Consider the following 23,557-nt stretch of genomic DNA (forward strand, 5'->3'; position numbering starts at 1 on the left):
ACTTCGGAAGCATCTATGTAAACCCAATAACGAATGAGATATTGCTCTTTAAAGATGGTTATTTTCGAAGAACCTCGGAATGGAGAACCTTCAATATCAAATAACTCGAATGTGGTGCAATTTTTTGGGAAAACTTGATGAACATCTTTTAAAATTCATTAAAAAACCTTTCAAATGAGCTCTGATAAAAGTTTTTTCCTTAAGAACTTAATGACTTATGACGAAAATAAAGTCGCTCCCTTTTTTTTTTGTTTGAAATGTAACAATTAAACCTTCGTCATTACAATCCTAATAGAAATAAATAGCTTTCCACCTGAAATTAACTTTATTTAGGTATAATTGATACAATCCATGTGATTTGACCGATTTGGAATGTTTAGTTTAGAAAAAAATCGTTGATTAAATCAAAAATGATATTTTTATAATTAAAAAAGTGCAGTTTACTTTAAAAAATCTAAAAGTATTCATAATAGGAAAAAATGTTTTAAATATTAATTCTAGAATTTTTTTGCTGAAAATTTTGATTTTTTTTGTTTTTGTATCATGAATACTTTTAGGTTTATTTAAGAAAAATGCACTTTTTTTGTAAATTACAAAAATGTCATCATCGATTTAATCAACTATTTTTTCTAAACTAAGCATTCCAAACCAGTCAAATCACATGGATCGTATCAATTATATCTAAATAAAGTTAATTTCAAGTGGGAAGCTATTCATTTCTATTATGATTGTAATGGCGACGGTTTATTGTTATATTTCAAACAAAAAAGAGCAGAGAGCGACTTTATTTTCGTCATAAGTCAGTCAGTTCTTATGGAAAGAACTTTTATCAGAGCTCATTTGAAAGGTTTTTTAATGAACTTTAAAAGGTGTTTGTTAAGTTTTCCCAAAAAATTGCACCACATTCGAGTTATTTGATATTGAAGGTTCTCCATTTCGAGCTTCTTCGAAAATAACCATCATTCCACATATTGAGGAGCAATAACTCAGACGTTATTGAGTTTACATTGGTCTTTCCGACGTGAATCTCTTTGTTTTTTTTTTATTAGCTACAACTTTGTTCTTAATGATTAATTCCGTAAAATTAAATTTTTTTAAGTTATTCATGAAAAACGGTTATAAAACGTGAGTTTTTTCAATGAATCAATCTTCAATTTATAGTACAAAATTTACTCAGAATTGGCCAATCTATCGACTTCCATAGTTGTTTTTTAATGGCATGGACTTTATGTCATTCAGCCAGTCACAACATGAGTATTAGTGTCATGTGCAGTGTGTATGTTGAGTAAGTGTCTTGTTACTTTGCAAAGTCGACGTCATTGTCTTTGCAAAGAGACGCTAATTGTATCCGAACGTCTGCGGTCCCTCCGGTGAGTACCGATCCCACAAGGACAGAAACTATGTTCATTTATTAATTTATAATAAATAAAAAATTTCTGACCCTGGTGAGATTCGAACCCACAACCTTTCGGATTTTTTCGATCCAAAGGCAGGCGCTCTTACCACTGAGCCACGGAGGGGGTAACTTCCATAGTTATTGTGATTGAAACAATTTTCATCCCCTAGATGGGGTTGTTTTCATCCCCAGGGCAAAAAGCGCGCTTCGGCGTAGGGTAGATTTTGACAAAAGGTATAAATACTACCTAAATCCAAATTTTCAAGGAAATCGACCTTGGTTCTCAAAATTCCACGAAAAAAGGGCTGTTGATTGCACTATCAACCAAAATTTGCAGTCCTTCTCTATTGTCCGCAACTTCTCTATTGTCCGCAAGGAGTACTGTATCTAGTATTTTGTCTAGGTAGATGTTTGACTACTGTTTAACGTTTTGCTCTCCATTCGGGAAATTGTCCTCAAAATGAAAAATCATGAAACCCCTAATGGGTATCCGCTGTAACGTGTAATTAAATTTTCCGTTTGTCACATACTTCGTTATTTACGTTGTCACTTCCGCTGCCAATTTTTTTAAACACAAGTTCATACCTGCTTTTAAAATTTCCTAATTTACCACAGCGAGCTCGAAAAGATCAGTTTCGAGAAGTACTTTATAGACTTTTGTTACATATTATTCACTATGACAGGAATTGTAATATTTCCTCGACAAAGGGAAAATCTAGGCTATTTTAGAATACGTTCGCCGGTGAAGAAGAGACAATTTCATCCTAAAGTGACCACCCTAATATATAAGGGTATATATAAGGGTAGCTCGTAGTTCCTTGACAATGATTTATAGCCCAGTAAATGAACGGGAAATTCGGCGATACCGTGTAATTTTCAGGGGCAACTCCGAATTGCATGAAAATTTGGATCTAGGTTCTACTTACCCTCCACTTCAAAGTTCAATTTGTGCCGTTGGTTGCTTTTACTTGGGGGGTGACAGTCACCCCTTCTCGGGGGTGAAAAAACATACGTTCAAGATAAGACCGGAAATGGATAAATTGACTGATTTTAGGCAACTTTTGTTCTATGGAGTTTTTTACGTAAGTCAATATTTTTCGAGTTATTTGCCATTGAAAATGTTGATTTTTCGACAAAAAAACTACGTTTTCAGACGGTTTTTCGCAAAAAACTCAAAAAGTAAATATTATATCGAAAAACAAATCCTTAGCAAAGGTGTAGCTTATAAAAAACCCAAAAAAATGGTGTATCTGTAAAGTCTATACAAGTAGAAACAAAGTTGTAGCTCATGAAAAATACGTTCTTATTCGTCTAATTCCAAATCGAATATTTCAAGGTGAAATCACCGAAGAATTAAGCACTTTTCGGGAAAAACCCATTTAAACTTTTTTAAAGTGTTTATGAAAAGCTTTGTTTTAATTGTTAACAAAAGTTTTAGCATTAAAAATAAGCGAGTTACTCTCAAAATAAAGTTAGCCCTCTTTTTTTTTGTAAAAACTCATGAAAATCTCGCCGTGTTTAGCTCCCCAAATGAAATTAATCGCTACCGCTTTACAAACAATTTACTTACCTATCTATATTTTATATGATCTGTCAGTCTCACCGGTTTAAAGTGTTTATTTTTGAAAGGGTTATAATTGAGAAAGCTTGAATGGGTCACTAATAAGGAGTGTATGTAAATTTTAAACAGTCATCTTAACCAATTTTTGTCTTACGGAGAAACAAAATGAAACTAGCATATTTATAATAACAAAACCTACATTTTTTTACTCTTTAAGATTTTTCTTATCACTAATACTTTTTAAGTTATTTTGAAAAAATGAAATTTTTCAAAAATTTTTAGAAAATTTTTTTTTACTATAAAACCAAATGTTGTCAAAACTAAGCACTTTAAACCAATCAAACTTACAGATCTTATAAACAATACACATACAGTTAAAATATATGGTAAAGCCAAATGATTAATTTCATTTAGGGTGCTAAATAGAGGGAGGTTTTCACGATTTTTTTTACCAAAAAAAAGGGGCCAACTTTTTTTTCAGTGTAAGTCGTTTATTTTTGATGCTGTAAACTTTTGTAAAAAACAAATAATAAGATTTTTTTCGATACTTTAAAAATGTTAATAAGGTTTTCCCGAAAAACGCTTCTTTCTTCGGTGATTTCGCTTTGAATTATTCGATTTGGAATTAGACGAATGAGAACGTATTTTTCATGAGCTACAACTTTGTTTCTACTCAATTTGTAGACTTTACTGGTACACCATTTTTTTCGTTTTTTTATAGGCGACACTTTTGCTAAAAATATTTTTTTCGATAAAATATTTACTTTTTGAGTTATATGGGAAAACGGTCTGACAACGTAGTTTTTTTGTCGAAAAATCAACATTTTAAATCGCGAATAACTCGAAAAGTATTGACTTACGTAAAAAACTTTATGGAACAAAAGGTGCTTAAAATAAGTCAATTTATTTATTTCCGGCCTTATTTTAAACACGCGTTACACTCCAAATTACACTCCAAAACGGTCATTTATTGGGCTATTATTGTTCCCTCCCAGTAACAAATAAAGTTTAGTGAGAGTACCTAAACCAGAAAACAGTTCTGAACTATTTTTACAATACATACTCAAATTTACGACCAAATCAAATTCGCAAATCTTGACGTTATCTAAATTTATTCCAGTTGTATCCAGTTCCAATAATTTTCTAACTTTATTTCGACGTATTATAATTCCCTGGATCGTAAACACGTACGCATAATATCCTGGAAATATCGACACGCGTGATTGCGGCGAATAAATCAGACAATATTCGTCCCTTTCCATTTCGGCCATCTTAAAAGACAGCTCTTGTAAAATCGAAAGTTAATAAAAGTAAAAATAGACTAATTTGCATAAATGAAAGCACGTAAATAAGATTTTTCGTACAGTTTTAGTTTGGAAGCAAAATTAATAAATAATCATATTCATTTATAATACAAAAGATGTACAAAACCAAAAATAGCTATAAGCTGTAACAATACATACAGTCGGAAAATGAAAGAATACACATGAACTAACATATAAAACACGCTGTATTTTTCTGTCACCTGTCACAAAGAAAATTGCCCAGCGCAAGTACATGTAATAATAATTATTACATGTACTTGCGCTGGCCAATTTTTTATGTGATAGGGTGACAGGAAAATTCAGCGTGTTTTATATGTTCGTTCATGGGTATTCTTTTATTTTTCCTAGTATAGGTACCTAATCTATGACCAAGTACAAATTTCACATAAATCTGAAAGTATGACATTATGCTATCTTTTTTTTTTGAAGGATAAATCGGTATTTTTCATGAAAACACTCAGTTACGGTATGCGGCAAAATAAACAGTACTGAAATTCGTATGCCTCAAATTTGTATATGTCAGGCGCCGAAACGTAGGGAGTGATTTCCGAACTCTCTTATAACATACGTGAATGTCGTGATAATGTTAGGTGCTTGAGAAAGGTTCCCAGTTTTGCAGAAAAAAATTTTATGGTGGAGTTCTAGTTTCGGTCATACGGAAAAGGTCACGAAAACAGTCCAAGCTTAAAATCAACAATGGTTTCAGCAGGACGGGACAACCTGTCACATTGTCAGGGAGTCTCTTCGAATACTGCGCGATCATTTTGGGAGTTGCCACTCACCAGAACTAACGCCACCAGATACTATACTAAAATCACAATAAAGATGCACTAGAAATAAACAAACCAAGACACGTTGAATGTTACGAGGAGCACTCCCGAATCGTACCTTTGTAAATTATGATTTGGGATTTACAATGTATTATAATATGTATACATTGTAAATTCTGATTCGGGAGTGATCCTCGTAATATTAAACGTGTCTTGGTTTATTTCTAGTGCATCTTTATTGTGATTGTAGTATAGTGAATAATTTCAGATATGCTGGCGGTACAGTACCTACCTATTCAAGGTTCTGAAACTGTTTTCTTGTGACATCTCTAATAAGTATTATGTTTATATGGGACATCTCTAATTTTCTTATCTTATTTTTCATCTTAATCTTTATTTTTTCATGTGACATCTCCAATTTAAGTATTATGTTTATATCGGGGGCCCCGATAGTTCAGGTGGTAGTATATCTGACTTCCACGCAGATAGGCGTGGATAGACATTTTTAAATGTCTGTAGGCCCCAGGTCGACTCAGCCTGAATAAAATGAGTACCTTGGATAAATCCAGGGGTAATAATAGGCGGTTGAAGCGTAGAACTGGCCCTGTTACCTTCCTCGTATACCGTAGGCCCTAGATATAGCAGACTATCCTGCTATAACCCCAAAGCCGCGTTAGGGGTATAAAACGGGAGACTATTATAGTCCAGGAACCGAAGATTTTCACCTCGCAATTTTTACAGATTGGATCGATATGCTTGAAAATTTGAGAATAAGTAGTGAATAGTCCAAGGATCAAAATCTATATGATTCCGAAAGGCGCTTTTACCATGGGGGTGGTTACCACCACCATCTCGGGGGTGAAATTTTTTTATTATATTTTGACCGCAAAAGTTGATAAAAACATTCATTCTAAGCAAAAACTGTTCTATACATTTTTTTGATAAAATTAATATTTTTCGATTTATTCGCTATCGAAAGTGTTAGTTTTGTATAGAAAAAATCAATGTTTTTCGATATTACGATTCACTCAATTTTTTTTTTCAAACCGAGTTCTTGGTACTTAAATAACCTACAATTTTATATGGAAACATTTTTTCGTATCTCTGACGCTAATCTTTCTATTCTGAAGAAAATGGCATTTTTTACCCAACTACAAAAGTTCGTTATTCGCTTTTAACTCCAATTTTTTAAAAACTAATCATTATAATCGAGTAAAACTTCTAGAATATATTTATAATACATAAATAAATAAGAATGAATAAGGCCAATGACCAAAACCACCGCTAACTTACATTATTATGCTTCCAATTGGATTTCTCCTTTTTTTTTCAAAAAAATATATTGATTTTCGAACCGCAACTGTTTTATTTTTATCTTAGAAAGATTGATAAAAATATAATTTTGTAGGTTTTTACAAGGTCTATAAGACTATTTATATTAAATCTTTTTAAAATCATCAGTCGCAAAAAGAGGTGACTTTGAAAGGGTTGGTAAAGGTGGTTTTTGCATGTTATTACAAGTTTTAATTGTCAAAAGCTCACTCAATTTTTGCCGCAGAAAAAATTTTTGTAATCCAGATCCTTGAGAATTAAATAAGCTACAATTTCACATTTAAACATTTTTTTGTATCTCTGATGTTAATTTTGCAATTCTGAAGAAGAGGCCATTTTTTTCCAAACTACAAAAATGCGTTATTCGCCTTTAACTCCATTTTTTTAAAACTAATCATTCTAAGCCGGTCAAACTTCTAGAACCTATTAATAATACATAAGTAAAAAAGACCAAATAAGGTAAATAAAAAGACTGATTTTAATTAGGGTGGTGATTAGAGGGTTGCTTGCGATCACTTTTTCGCTGAAAAAAATGGGGACTGACATTCTTTTCATTATAAGTCACTTAATTTTTGAGCTAGAGACTTTTTTTTATTTCTGGCGATATATATTTTTTAAGTGCTTTAAATTAGTTTGAACAAGTTTTCCTCGAAAAATGCATAGTTTTCCCGTTTTTTGACTTTGGAACTACAATATTTAGCATTTAACGAAGAAGAGCCAACATATAATAAAGCATAGCTCGATTACTATTGGTCCTAAAGAAAATTTAAAAAAATTGGTTTTGTTTATTTTTTTAAAGGGTACATTTTGTAAAAAACAAGTAAAGTTGTTTTGATAAAACGAAAAATTTGGAGTTATTAGCAGAAAACTTATTAATTAAAAACATTGATTTTTTCGATATAAAACTAACACTTTCGATAGCGAATACATCGAAAACTATCAATTTTATCAAAAAAATGTATACCTAGAACATTTTTGTTTAGAATGAACGTTTTTACCAACGTTTGCGATTAAAGTATAACAAAAAATTTCCACCCCCAGAGATGGGGTGGCAACCACCCCCATAGTAAAAGCGCCTCTCGGCATGATATAGATTGTATAGATTTTGATCCTTCGACTATCCACCACTTATTCTCAAATTTTCAAGCAAATCGATCCATTCTGTAAAAATTGCGAGGTTTTGTCCTACTTCATTACTGACTTGGACTATTATTATTATGTTCACATGAGATTGAGCCACAATAATTGTTGGTGTAATGAAAAATCACATTTTTTAATTAACTACTGTTTGACGTTTGGAAAAATGAAAAATAAAATAAGTTTGAAAATTCTGGGAAGATTTCATAACCTGATCTTTTTAGGTTATATTTATGTACGTTTAATGTTTTAAACAAATGAACTTTTGGTCTCGATCTTATGGACTCGAGCAATCTGTGGTTTGAAAACCATTGTATGAAATAGTGTTATTGCCCTAGGTGTAACAAATTCTGACTGTTTTGTGTTAATTCGTTTGTGTGGTCAGTATCGTAGATGTGATTGTTGTAAATTTAAAATTTTTAATTTTGTCTATGGTTGGACTTCCTTTATTCAGCTATTTAGTCCAGAAAGCCACTACGCATCCGCTAGGAAAAATATTCTAATTCGGATTTTTTGCACATTCTTACTCAAAAATGACCCCTTTTAACAAATTTGCATGTTGCCAGGACCAAAAGTTGGTCAAAAATTTTTAAAACGTTTTTTTTTTGTTTTTTTCCTAAAATTATTTTTTTGCATGGAACAAAATTTTTTAGGTTTTTTGATCATTCCAAACAGAAAAGGTCTTTGGTGACTTTTCTCTAAAGTTGACAGGTTTTGACATATAAGCGATTAAAAATTGAAAAATTGCGAAATCGGCCATTTTTAACCCTCAAAAACTATGTGAAAAACTGAAAATTTGAATGTTGCCAAGGTAGGTAGATATTCTTTAAACTTCTATTGATGAAATCCCGAAGAGTTTTTGCAATACAATATCAAAAACCCCTTTGTTTTTTAATTGCCAATCAAGCGTGCGCGACACTATTTTCCACCGTTGCATGTGTATACAGTATGGTTCAAATGAAAGGAATAAATTCGATATTTCGTAAACCGGAGACTTTAAGGAAAAATCCCGAAACAGGTCGATTTTTATTTTTAAGTTATGATATTGTGACATATATGGTATACTAGTGACGTCATCCATCTGGGCGTGATGACGTAATCGATGATTTTTTAAATGAGAATAGGGGTCGTGTGCTAGCTCATTTGAAAGGTTCTTCAATTCTCTATTCAGTAATATAAACATTTACATAATTATTTATACAGGGTGTCCAAGAATTTAATTTTTTTGTCAATTTGCCAAATGATTTAATTTAATAAAAAAAATTTGGACACCCTGTATAAATAATAATGTACATGTTTATATTACTGAATAGAGAATTGAAGAACCTTTCAAATGAGCCAGCACACGACCCATATTCTCATTTAAAAAAAATCATCGATTACGTCATCACGCCCAGATGGATGACGTCACTAGTATACTATATTTGCACAATATCATAACTTAAAAATAAAAACCGACCTGTTTTGGGATTTTTCCTTAAAGTCACCGGTTTACGGAATAACGAATTTATTTCTTTCATTTGCACCATACTGTATACACATGCAACGGTGGAAAATAGTGTCGCGCACGCTTGATAGGCAATTAAAAAACAAAGGGGTTTTTGATAATGTATTGCAAAAAACTCTTCAGGATTTCATCAATCGATGTTTAAAGAATATCTACCTACCTTGGCAACATTCAAATTTTCAGTTTTTCACATAGTTTTTGAGGGTTAAAAATGGCCGGTTTCGCAATTTTTCAATTTTTAATCGCTTACATGTCAAAAACTATTAACTTTAGAGAAAAGTCACTAAAGACATTTTCTGTTTGGAATGATCCAAAAAACCTAAAAAAATTTTGTTCCATGTAAAAAAAATAATTTTAGGAAAAAAACAAAAAAAAACATTTAAAAAATTTTTGACCAACTTTTGGTCCTGGCAACATGCAAATTTGTTAAAAGGGGTCCTTTTTGAGTAAGATTGTGCAAAAAATCCGAATTAGAATATTTTTCCTAGCGAATGCGCAGTGGCTTTCTGAACTAATTGTTATTGTTATTGACTTCTTCTCTTAGTCAATTTTTTTAGAACGATTTCCGAAGTGGAAGTCGAAATGTCAAACATTAGTTAATTAAAAATGTAATTTTTATTACACTAATAATTGTGGAGCAATCCTATATAAACATAATACTTAAATTAGACGTGCCATAAGAAAACAGTTTCAGAACCTTGCTAAATTTTATTTGTTTAATTTTTTATAATGTAGACCTTTCTGACTATCCTTGTATATTTATTTTGTCACTAGGCCTCCTAAAATATTGGAATTCACCTACATTCGTGACAATTCCCCTAAATTGATATATAATCTCCCCAGATAATATACAAGGTGTTTCCGAAAGTAGGTCTGGCGCGTGTGTTCGCGTGCCGGATTGGAAGGGGCGGAAGGGCAACGTTTTGTGGGTAAGTGGGGCGGTTCGAAGGGGATATGTTGTGGCACCTTCCTGCCGGTTCCCGCGCTGCCGTCTACGTCGCCAGCGACGCCGATCTGGAACCGGAGCCGGAGCGTCTCTTCGTCAGACCGCGAACAGACGTCGTGCGCGACGCGTCTCTTGCTCCGCCGCCTCGACCACCGCCTCCTGCAGTTGTTGTTGGTGTTGAAGGTGAAGAATCGCACGATATGCCGAGAGTAAGTGCAATACTATTTCCTAACCCGTCAACGAAAAACAATTTATACTACTCAATATAAAATTTATTATATTTCTTCTGAGTTCTTCGTGGTATCTGGTTTTTTACCAGTATGATCAAAATACTTTTAATCATTTAATTGCTTCGCATATATCGCGTCTTTGATATCTCTCCAAATCCTTTTTTCCCGCATTTTCGTTAATATTATCCTCTTTTTCATTCGTGGGATCATTATCTCACTCGGTTATCGCTTTTTTCCATTTCTTACGTTGCCAAACGATATCAGTTGTAGTTTTTGAACTTTATATTGTATTCTTAATTTCACATTAAATTTATCTATGTGATTTACACTTATTCTAATACTAGGTGTAGAAGGGAGTCCACCATGAATACACTTCTTATTTAGTACCTCCCGAGCTGTTCTATTATAAGCTTTCTGAAGGTCAGTGAATACAATATAAATATTTATCTATTTTTTTATATTTCGGTTTACTCAGAACTTTTAGCTGTTTTATTTCTCTATCTATTGTGTCAAATGCAGATTTCAAGTCTACGAATGCTAGTAGTAGTTCCTCCCCTGCCACCATTTTTCTGTCTATTATGTTTCTCAGTACAAAAATATTATCAGTTCTCTGTCTCCGTTTACTTAAGACTGCATGTTCTTCTTCTAGGTTTTTTCAATTTCGACTAATAATTTCTTCTTTATTATTTTACTATACACTTCCACTTCTGCTAGACATACCTCTCTATAGTTCTTCCAGTTGATTCTGTTTCATTTCTTATACATTTATTAAATTTGATCCAGAACTAGTCAATGGCTTCCTTGCCCATTCGTTTCATCACTTCTGATTCTATTCTATCTTATCCTTCAGCTTTTCCGTTTTTATTTATTTTTGTTGGTTCGTTGACTTCTTGTTTCTCTATTCCCCATGCCCTATTCACCGTTGTTTACATTTTCTAATTTACATTTTCAGGTGTAATACTCTTTCCAGACCTTTACCATTTCACGTGGTTTATGTTGTATCTTATTATTCTCATATCTTATCCTGTTATTTCTGTTTTCATTTGCCCTGTTAACGCTTTGATCTTATTCCAAAAGGATCCTATCATTTTTTAACCTTCATTTAAGCTGTTCCCACATTATTCACAGGACTGTTGCTTAGCATCTCTTACCGCCTTTTTGGTAATTATGTTTTTATTGGTATATACCTAGTTGTTTGGATCCTTTGCACGTATCTTTTCCATGTTTCTATTTTTATCAATGATAGCCACTTTTACTGGGGTTTGTTTGTATTTAATTTTCATTATCGTCTTAATCCCACGGAATTCTTTAGCTGATTTGTATATTTTTTAAATTAAACGCCCTTAAATTTTTTTCATTTTTCATCGCCCTCTTTTTAATATGCTTATATTTCTTTAGTGTCTTAATTTGTTTATATTTATTTACTTTCCTAACGTTTATATTGTTATACTGTATAATCTCTAATTCGATATCTGGTGTTTCCATTATTTCCGTTATTAATAGTTTTATGCTGTGAGTTCAGTTCTGCTTCATTTATTACTTTTACTTCTTTTATCGTCGCTTCTATCTCTTATGGATATGTTATGTAATCTATGATGATTTTTGCTAGTGTTTCCACGGCTATGAAGGTTTATCTTTGATTTATTTGTTGTTCCCATTAGCTATTTTCTCATTCTGTCTCTATTGCTTTCTATTTCTCCGTGTTCTCCTATACATCTCTGTCCTTTATATAATTTCTTATACATACTAACGTTCCAGTCTCCTGTTGTTAGTACTCTTTGATTATTTACTTTAACTGTATGTATCTAGTGTTTTGTTATTTAGTATAGAACTCGTCCATCTTAGTAATATTTGAACCCCCCACTGTCTTTTCTCCTTTATTTATAAGCTTAATGTAATTATTCGTAGTAATATTGCTCCATAGTTGAAAATTTTCTATTGTATATTCTCGTTTACTATTATTCGTACTCCCTCTTTCGCTCTCGTGTTCTTTTCTACGCATGGGTAGTGTAATATATAAATTTTATTTAGTATTTTATCCCTTTTTCCTTTATTTTAGTTTCACTTAATCCCATAATACTTATTCTTAATTTTCTATTTTTTCAACTATTTTAGTAATGTCGCGTTCCAGTATACTAAGATAGTGGTATTTATATATTCGCCAATCTCTTTTTCCGTTAGCCCTGTCGTTTTATTGATAGTTTTGCATTCAGTTGGTCCTTACGTTGTTGTTTTGTGGATTTGTGTTTTTTTAATTCCAGTGACTGTTCTTCTTTTCCAATTTTGTATAATTTGTTATTGTTCTCTGCTGTCGGCTAATTTGCTTCTTTTTCATATCCTATTATTGCTGGAGTATACCATTTTCCCCAATTTTTAATCTGTCCTTACTTATATATTTTGCCTACTATCTCTCTCTTTTTTCAGGTATTGTGATAGATATCTTCTTTGATCTAATATTTCTTTCGAAAAGCTTTCATTTGTGATGCTCGTGCCCTTTAATGTTCTGCTTGTTTTATAATTTCTCTTTTTGTTGTTTCGTTTTTAAGCTCAACCTTTACAGGCCTGTTCCTGGAGTTATGCTGGTTTGTGGTTTCTAATTCTATATCTATTATATCTTCATCTCCTTTTCTTTTCAAGTTTATTATATTAGTTATTTCCGTTAGCTTGTTCTGCAGAAGTTCGGTATTTTCATTGGTGTTTTCTCCTATTCCATGAATTATAATATTTCTTTTTCTGATTTCTTTTTCCAACTTTTCAATTCTTTTCTCCTGAGATTTCACTTCATCTCTAATTTTGCATTTTTTTTAATTTGTTGAATTTCTAGTTGTAGGGTAGATTATTAGATTATTTGATATTTTATCTATTTTGTCTTTAATTCTGGTACCTCTTTCTGTCTCTTTTTCTTTTTTCCATTTGTTTTAGACGTTGTAAAATTTCGTCCTTTTTGAGCTATACTTCGGAGGGATCGCTCTTTTTTCAAGGGACGCGTGTGGGATCCTTTATATTAGTAAAGAGTAGGTACTTAACTTTCTATTACGCCTAGTTTGGCAAATAAGTTAAGTTCCCGCAGGCAGGGCCGGCGATAAAGGGCCTGCAAGGGATGCACTGCAGGCGGGCGCCCCTAAAACAGGGGCGCTCAAAATGAGCTTTTCCTGATGCCATCCAAATGAACCATCCTGATGGTGTTATAGAAAATACTAATTTGAAAAAATCGAAGGGCGCCTATGCCAGTTTTGCAGGCGGGCACCTTTTACCCTAGCGCCGGGACTGCCGCAGGCATCACAACGGAGAAAAAAATTACAGATTAATGAAATCAGCAAGTTTCCTGTTTTTTTTTGGTACTAAACAATACTATTAACAACTAAAAAAAATATATACTTCATATAACTTCGTCATAACTTCGACATATCAGAAAAAATTAGATGTGAAACAAACAAATGAATCATGATATATAATACGTGTGCTATTATTTTGTTCAAAAATACTTTATAATAAGTAGGAAGTGAAAACTGAAAGTTTTTTAGCAATTTAGATGCACTATAAGCGTTGATTGAGGTATTAGGGCCCTCCAATACCTTAATCAATGCTATAAGTTAGGTATAACAATATATGGTTAGTATAAACTAATTACCCTATTAATTACCTGTCTTAACTAATCAATCAAATTACATGTTTTTGGTCTGTTGTACAGGTAGTATACTTTTTAAAGGGGGAATTCCTAATGAATAGTTAAATCTAACTTACCCTTTTTTACTAGATAACGTAATATTGGGGTTGATGTATGCGTTCTGTGGTTTTGCCCTTAATGTTACAGTGACTCACCACAAAAGGCGTTAATTATTAATGCTACTTCAAAAAGTTTGTATGGCAAAATATGTGTATATATCCTTTTAATAGCAAACAAAAACATGATCTGAAATAGTATTTTATTACGTATACATAATTCTCGAAGTAATCTGGATCTACATAACTTATTGCAACTAGTGCATTCAAAAATACTCTTTTTAATTGCCATATTCGCCACGATAATTGAGTATTACATACAGGATGTTCCACAGAAAATAATCTAATTTAAAAACTGAAAATGTTGGCTTCCGCTCAACTTATTGAGTGTAAGCAGCTCTCTACAACTTCAGGTGATCCCAAAGTCGCCATAAACCGTGCTATTTTTAAGAAAACACCTACAATACTTTTAGATTCTGCATGAAATTGTGTATAAATGTTGTATTACCATATATTAAATGTATTTGTAGCATATACATATCAACAATTAATATACAATATCAACAATTTATGATTTTTGAGTTATTCATCTTTTCTGAAAAAATTTGACAGACTTGACATATCCCCATCCATCATTGGAAGTCTCAGAGACATCCAATGATGTCTTATTCTGTTTATGTTTTAATTTTGAAGTAGATCTTGGGGCCAGGTTCTATGTAGTCCCTTTGTGGCAGGACCATTGTTGAATAATTTCCTTACTCACTCATTTTCGTGGTGAATGGTACGTTCATTTTGTGACTCCGTTGCTTGATTGATTTCTTTTATGATGAAAGGAATCTTTAAGTCGTAGTGAAGTATTTAATTACATACGTACGTACCATGGTGTATCCACTATCGATCTTAAAACTTTAGACTGAAATCATTGGATGATATTCAGCGACATTGGCTTTGCACAGCCTCATAGGTAATATAGTCCACAGTACTAGATAGGTTTGAGTAGATATGGCTTTGTATAGAAGAATTTTATATAGGCAAGGAGCCAATACATTTGCCGGAAATTTAAATAGAGCTGTCTTCTTTTGGCCTGGATATGTTTCTTCCGAGTGAGACAATGTTCAATGTCCTGTGACTGTCTGTCGAAATTTCTGGAAAAGTTGCGAATGCTAAACGAATCCAAAAAATATAAATTTTTTATTTATGGTACTTTATACAAAATCTGTCGAACATTTTATGCAGATTCGAAATAGGTAAATAAACATACGTCGTAAGGTATCTGCAAATCGTTTCACATACATATTTATAAATATGTATAGTGATGAGCGCGCTAATAACCGGCAAAATAGCACAAAAGATGGAAAACGTGTATTAACGTTGTGAGATAAAAAGAAATAAAACTAGTCGAGTTGGGAAATTTAGCGATATTAACCAATAAATTTACGTTATATTGATTGTTTCCAATCTTTACACGTATCAGAGGAGTATGTCAACTAAAACTGTCACTGTGACAGTGGTAGTTGCCAAACTCGTGTGATAAGTCTAAAGGTGGGAAACAATCAATATAATAAAAATAAAAACCTTATCTTGTAAAAGGTATATTTAAAATCCCTAAAAAGGGCTATATCACAACAAAACGTTTTCGGAATCAATATTCCATCATCATTGTTATCACAGGTTTACATGCTTTAAGCCACCAAAATGTACGGATAAAAAACCCTTGAGTTGATTTTAAACAGTTGAGGTTACATTATATTATTCGATTTTAAAGGATGTTAAAAATATTTCCAGATTAACCCCTGGCATCACATGACATCAACCATATTGGTTGGAAAATTTGTAGGTAGGACCTTACATGGCAGAGTTTAGGTGATCACTAAACAGAGTTTAGGAATTTTTCCTTGTGATATAATCAATATAATGTAAATTTATAGGTTAATGTCGCTAAATTTTCCAACTCGATTAGTTTCATTTCTTTTTATCTCACAACTTAATACGTTTTCCATCTTTTGTGCTATTTTGCCGGTTATCAGCTCGCTCATCACTGTATATCAGGATGTTCAAACCCTATGACATCGTTTTGTTTGTTCTATTCCTTCTGTTAATAAAGATTAAACTAAATGTGGCTTTTGTCAGAAAATGTAGATGTTCAAGAAATGAGAACTCCATGATTAAGCTTAGGGTTTTAGTAAAGTTTTGTTTAACCTATATCTGTAACATTGTCATTGCCTCATACGCCATTTTTTGCTACAGTTATCAAATCTAAATCAAATTAAAAAGTATTAAATTATGTTATATTTAATTTTCAGCCAACCGTTAAAAAGCCAGAAACTCCCAAAATGGAGGGAAGAAGGCCTCCATCACTATACCGGCCTAAGTCAAGGACAGATGTAAGTATTATAATAAATATTTTATCATAAATTTATCGTAAAATAACCAACCAGATGGATCAAATATTAATAGACGCTAATAGAAAAGTGGCAACAAACGTAGGGACATAGAAGGGAAGCAGAATGCCGATTGGATCACACACTGATAGGAATTAAAAACATCAAATAAAAAGCCTTGGTTTAATGAAGAATGTAAACAAGAAATTGCTAAAAGAAATTAACTATACATGCAGTATACTCAAAGAATAACATGAGACATGCGCCAAATATTTGAATAAAAACGAAGAAAGCAATACATAACCTGCCGAAGAAAGAAGGAGATAAGGAAATGACCAAATTTAAAAATGGAGGAAATTTTCAATTAGGGTGACATTAGAGGAGCATATACATTCCTGAAATATCTCAGAGAGGAATATAAACCAAAAACCACGCACTATTCTGTTTGAAAAAGTGAAGGACAAATTATCAGTGATGATGCAGCAATGAAAGCAGGCTCAAAAAACTATTTCGATTGTGTCTTAACAAAGCAAATAAAAACAAATAGTCAAGATCAAAACCAGATCCTCAAGAATCGAACCAGTCAATAATTAACATACAAACCCACAAGACAGGAAGTAATATTGAATAATATTAAAGCGATGAAGAATAATAAAGCTTTAAGTATTGACAACACACTGAAATTATCAAAATTGGATGGCTCACATTGGAGGCTTATCCATAACCATACTGAGAAGAGTCTAGTAATGAAGCAGAAGAAATAGAAAATATTTCATTTTTTAGAAGTTAAGTCAAGTGAACCAATGTCTGGACGAAAAACCGGAATACAAGAAAAATCAGTTACGTGGAAGATGGACTAATACACAAAACAAAAAAATGCTATAAGAGCTTAAAGAAAAGAACAGAGAAGTGAAAAAATAATTAATAAAGCAGGTGTGTAAGATGCGAACAGATCTGGCTAATCTGAAAAGTGTGCCTAGGAGGAACAAAATAATAAGGGCAAAGAGAATGATGAAGATATATGGAATATCTATACTATTTATGTATTATCCTTATGTTTTTGTTGATTGTAGTCGAGTAGTGGCACCGGAGGCAGAACGGATAGTGGTCGGCTGCGTGGGGATGGCGGCGGAGGCAGCAGTGACGAGGACGTCATGTCAAAAGAACTTCGGCATCGTCTGCAGGAAGAGGCATCGTTGTACAGGAAACGCTTGGACACGTACAAACAGGCGCAACAGAACCAAGCAGCACTCGTTAGTAGATTACAAGCAAAGGTTAGTACTTTTAACTATTTATGCAGTGGCGTAGCTAGGGTGGGGCGGGGGGGCGGTCCCAGGGGTGACACCCGAGAGACCCAATCACAAAATAATGAATCGTTACTTTGTGACTTTACTTACGTAACAATATAAATCTAATCGTTATTATGTTGTGAACACACGAAACCGAAAAATGTCGAGGTCAAGAGAGGCATTTCTTGGATTTTTTCCGTTAAAAGGAAATAATCAGTTAATCTAAGTAACAAAATTCTCAAGAAGCTTGAAATTGATGGTGTAGAAATATTATGAAGTGTCACTCACAAGGATACGATAATGCAGCTGTTATGAGCGGCGTATATGGAGGAATACAAGCTATTATTAAAGCAAATATCAAAAAGGTCATTTTCGTCAGATCTATTGATCATTTAATTAATTTATGTGGCCAGCACTCTTTTGCTCAAAACACATCTTGTGTAACATTTTTCTGAACTGTAGAAACAATTTTTAATTTTTTATCTGGTTCCATTAGCTGCTAGGAAGTGCTTATTAACACCTTGATGGACAGAGACGCTGTGCAGCGTCTTTTTTTAAAATTGTGTTGTGGCAGAACGCTGTGAAGCGTCCTTAACAAAATCTAATATCGTGGCAGAACGCTGTACCGCGTTATAATTATAATATAAATACATGGTAACACGTAAGCCACTGTCATAGAATACCTATCTATACCTTCCAATCTGTTACCCGTCTGGTAAATTCCACCTCTCTATTTCACCCCACCCATTTAAAGTATCTAACCGGCTAAGTCACACGCGAAGCTGTACAGCGTCGCCAGTTATATTGAAGTATGCGGTGTGTGTTGTACTGTGCCGCAGATAGTAAAACACGTGGTTAGGTTAGGTTGAATACGAGTTTTACTCGAAAAATGTAAGTAAAAAATAAATTTATTTAGTGTGATATTTTTGTGCCTAATATTTTATGTTATTATAGTAGGATGTATAATTTAAAATATATTATTTTGCTTTCAGATGGCGGACCGTGACCCGTATAAGAGAGAACAGCAGCGGTTGATTCAGCTGTATGACGATATTACGTCGGATGAAGAGAACTCAGATGCTGCTTATGAGGGAGAGTTCAGCTCAGATGAAAACTATGTACCCAGTGAGTCGTCTGCCTCGCAGTCAGATGAAAGTGAAGACTCTGATTTAAACGAACTCCCCGAGCTCTCCAATGTAGAGACGTCTAATAATACTCTTCACAATCCCCAGCAATATAATCTGCCAGAGGAAAGTGAAGTAGAAGAGCCCGACGCATTGGACCAGGATTCCCAGAAAATTATTCAGAAATCTCAAGACAGTATACCCCTACAAGCACTGCAGAATCAAAATTCTGATTCTTCAGATGACATAGATACAGAATGGGAGTTTACAACTGCAGATATACCAGATTTCAACTTTGATGAATCCACTAATCGTCTGAAAATTAATTTAAATGCAGAAGATAGTCCAAAAGATGTTTTTGAATACCTATTTACCGATGACATAATGAGCTATTTGGTGGAATGTACCAACAATTATGGAGAAGATTTAACAAGATCTAATAGACCCAAAACAAGGAATGCTCGAGATAATAGTTTTAGACCTGTGACTATCGACGAAATGAAGAAATTTTTGGCACTGTGTTTATTGCAGGGTCAAATTACAACTTCAAACATGCGCAGGTTGTTTTCATATGGAGATGTATTGTACTTTCATCCAATTTTTAGTTACATTATGTCAGGAAGAAGGTTTGAAAAAATATTGAGAACTTTAAATTGCTCTTCGAGAACCGCAAAACATAAAGAAAAGATTCAAGCATTCTTAGACATGCTTATAGCCAAATTCCACAATGCTTATGGACCGTCTAAAGAGTTGTCTTTAGATGAATCCCTCTTACATTTTCGTGGCAGGCTTGGATTTAGAGTTTACCTCAAAAATAAAAAGGCACGTTACGGCATTAAGTTTTATGAACTGACAACCTCCGATGGGTATCTTTTAAATACTGAAATGTATAGTGGGGATATTCAAAACGCTTCCGATGTGGGAACTACAAAAGTAGAAGCTATAGTTATGAGGTTGATGAAGCCTTACCTCATGAAAGGACACGAACTGTTTATGGACAACTTTTATAATAGTTCTATATTATCTGAAAAGTTATTAAGCTTAAAAACTCATACTAATGGAACTCTCCGGTCAAATCGCAGGAATAACCCCAAGGAACTTATAAAGAAAAAACTCAAGAAGGGTGAACATTTCTGGATGCGTAAAAAGAATGTCTACGTTTCCAAATGGCGTGATAAGCGCGATGTTCTTGTTATCACCACAAGAAATCACCCACGATTGATACAAGTGAAAAACAGATATGGCCATGAGAAAATAAAACCTGAAGAAGTTGATGTTTATAATCGTCATATGTCAGGCATCGACAGGTGTGATCAGATGACCTCAACTTATTCAACGCCAAGGAAAACGATACGTTGGTATAAGAAGGTAATTTTCCATTTATTAGATGTAACTGTATGGAACTCTTTCTACTTATACCGAAAATATTGTAAAAATAATTCCAAGACGTACAGATATTTAGAGTTCCGTGACAGTCTCATTAAATCCTATTTGAAGTTACCACCAGGTTTAGAAGCAAAGAATTTAGTTCGTCGAGAAAAACATGATAACAGGTTACCGGAAAATTCAAACTACGAGCCTGAATGTTTCACAAATGAAACAAACTTAGCAAATCATTGGCCTGAAAGAAATCCAGGCATTCCAAGTGCAAAATCGAATAAGAAAAAAGTGTTTTTGAAGTGTAGACTGTGTGCCAAAAAAGGTCAACGGAAAGAATCAGGATATAGATGTAAAGGATGTCCCCAGAAGCCTCCGTTATGTCCAGACTGTTTTGAAGAGTGGCACGAAATAACAAAAAATCAAGAATAATTTTTTAGATATCTTTGTATAAGTTAGCTTTATGCGTAAACTATGTTGATATAAATTAATATTTTTGACTTCTGAATACGTTTTAAGAATCATTATGTCTTTTTGGTTTCTTTAAATAAATATTGCTTTATTTAAATACGTTTTCTTAATGAAAAATATTTCGCTGATAGACGTCGAGTCACTGCATGTATTAGGTTGAAAACGACAATAGGCACAACGCTGTATGACGTCGAACGCATATCAGCGTTCCGCCAAGATAGACTTAATACTAGTCTTATATTGTGGCAGAACGCTGATAAGCGTTAAAACTTAAACAATATTTTCTGTAAAATTTTAATACTTGGAGTAAAATTTCAGGTCGCCCTAGTTATATTTCATCCTTTTGAATAATAATATCGACAAAAAGGGCACTGTACAAATTGACCATTTTTGAAAAACTTAGGTGTCCGTCAAGGTGTTAAACACAGCAAAACATAATGTAGGCTAAGGCTCCACGGGTGACAATTTTACGCCAGCAGTAGCCGTAAAACGAACTTAAGGTTCCGCGGAACGGAATAGGAATAGCCGAACTGAACCGACTACAGGACTTGTGTGTAGTCGGTTCAGTTCGGCTATTCCTATTCCGTTCCGCGGAACCTTAAGTTCGTTTTACGGCTACTGCTGGCGTAAAATTGTCACCCGTGGAGCCTTAGGCTACGGCTCCAAGGGCGAGAAATTGACGCTAGCAGTAGCAGTAAAATGAACTTAAGGTTCCGCGGAACGGAATGGGAATAGCCGAACTGAACCGACTACGCACAAGTCCTGTAGTCGGTACAGTTCGGCTATTCCCATTCCGTTCCGCGGAACCTTAAGTTCATTTTACTGTTACTGCTAGCGTCAATTTCTCGCCCGTGGAGCCGTAGCCTTAGCCTTTTTTCCACAACGCGTTGGAGTTCTCAGTCACTGCACACTATGCTGGCTGCAGTTAAAGTATTGGCAGAACATTTTCATAGTGTTGTTCCTTCAATTGAGGAATTCTCTCATCAACAAGAAAATTAATTACACCAGAGGTGCTGCATATATCCTTATGCCCGCTTTGTGCAATTAAAGGCATAACCGTTGATCAATCAGCGACCAAAATAGGGGCACTTCGTCTCTATATTAAATCACATACATATTATAAATAAAGCAATAGATGAATTTTGCCACGACAAAATATGAGGACAACGATATTTCCACTAAAACTAATTCGATGAAAAAAAAAACGAATGCATGGTGAGTTAGCTACCGATATAGGACTTACACTTCGAGCCTAACTTCAAAAAGATATGTTGGAATGTTTTGACATATTCAATGTTGAACTCGAAACTAGATCAGTCCATTCATAAGGCTTCATTGTTCGAGGCTGTGCAGACACACACTTTGCTTTTCCGCGAACAGTGAACAGTTGAAATTAGCTGTTTCAACATTTTGTGACTTTTACCATGAAGAGGTATCAGAAGAAGACCTCCTGCTAGAAATACCAAGGCTCAGAAGACTTTTACCAGCGGCCAATATTATAGTTATCTAAATGGTTAGCTGTAGACTTTTTAAAACTCATTGTGGAATGGGATTTCATGGAATCTCTCCTAAACTTAATGGTCACCTTAAACTTGTCTATGACCATTTTTGTATTGGTTGCTTCAGTGAGAGAAGTTTTGGGAAGCTAAAATCAATCAAGAATTACTTGCGAGAAACAAATGACAGGAATCATATTGGTTAGTAATAGCAGTCTGATTTTTGCATGAGAGGTTAATGAAAGGGTAAAAAATCAATTGGATGTTCTGTCCGACAAAATACATGGGACGTTTTCGTAATCTGACGTTCCAAATTTTTAAACTGTTCCACACTTAAAACGTCCCCTGTTCCAATGTTCCTGTACATCAAAGTTTGTCCAACTAGACACCGTTAAGCTATTAACAAATTTTCAGCTTGCTATTAATCAACTTTTTTTTTATATGCGGGATCCAGGCCTATAAAACAAAATATTTTAATTCATTCACATAGTGTAAACCAAAAAAGTAAATGAGCTGTTATACAGGGTGAGTCATAACTATAGGGACATAGACTAAGGACAGGTTTTTTGGACCAAAATATGGCTATTGGGGCAAATATGCCTTAATAAAATGTTGCCGAGAAAAAAGATACAGGGTGTTAAAGTTAATTTTTGTTTTTCGTTTTTTGCTAATAGTTTCCCTGTATATTTATAAATTGCTATCAAAATTGGCACAGAGGCATAATCTTAGACAAGAAATAGTATTTTATTTACAATTTTACGTTTTGTCATAGAGGGCGCCACGTGTATCATTCCTGATGATCAAATTGAGTCTAAACTTTTTCTGATGAAACTTTTTAATAATTTTTATTAGAAAATATGACGTAAACATCATTTTTACGTAAAATTGGTACTCTTGTTTCAACATGATAATTTCAACCGTTTTCGATAAAAACGCAGTCGAACTACTTAAAGCCTTAAAAAAGGATTTCAAATATTATTTCATTTATGAAAAGTGTTTAGGCAATACGTAAAGTATCCTTAACAATAGTAACCTATACTTATTGTACGGTTATAGAGTATATTCCCATAGGTAAGCTGGTTAAGAGTAGATAACGATTTTTCATATGTAATTTAAAGTATTATCTGCATAAATGGCACAAAGAATATTTGCTACGAGAGGTATATGGTTCAAAATGCATACAGTATCACGACTAATAAGTTATGTTCACATACATGTAGAGTACTTACAGTTTTATTCCTTGATGACGTGTCACATCAGAGCTCTGATTGAATTCCATAATCCATTTGGTTCATTTGTAAGGCACTCACTAATACGCTAAATAAATCATCGTCGATAATACTGAGCAGATTGAATTATCTGAGCGGTATAAAACGATAGCAAAAAAAGCCGGTAAAATGCGGCCTTTTTACGAATAGCGGGAGCGTCGATAGATTAGAGATGATTCTCGTTAGGAAGCTTTTGACGATCTGCCCCGGCGAGGGGTTCAAAT

General features: G+C 33.6%; 1 protein-coding gene across 3 annotated transcripts in view; it reads left to right on the plus strand.

Moving 5' to 3' along the window:
- LOC114347881 (rootletin) overlaps nucleotides 1-23,557 on the plus strand; it is a 370,585-nt gene that overhangs the window by 218,028 nt on the left and 129,000 nt on the right. For 2 of the 3 annotated variants that reach the window (XM_050659370.1, XM_050659374.1), the window contains exons 1-3: nucleotides 10,036-10,183; nucleotides 16,231-16,311; nucleotides 17,382-17,582. In XM_050659370.1, coding sequence (XP_050515327.1) covers nucleotides 10,175-10,183; nucleotides 16,231-16,311; nucleotides 17,382-17,582 — 291 coding nt within the window. In that variant the 5' untranslated portion in view covers nucleotides 10,036-10,174. Of the gene's footprint in view, nucleotides 1-10,035; nucleotides 10,184-16,230; nucleotides 16,312-17,381; nucleotides 17,583-23,557 lie in introns of those variants that run through there. The other variant, XM_050659384.1, reaches the window with a different exon arrangement.

Source organism: Diabrotica virgifera, chromosome 1 (assembly GCF_917563875.1).
Source record: "Diabrotica virgifera virgifera chromosome 1, PGI_DIABVI_V3a".
NCBI lineage: Eukaryota > Metazoa > Arthropoda > Insecta > Coleoptera > Chrysomelidae > Diabrotica > Diabrotica virgifera.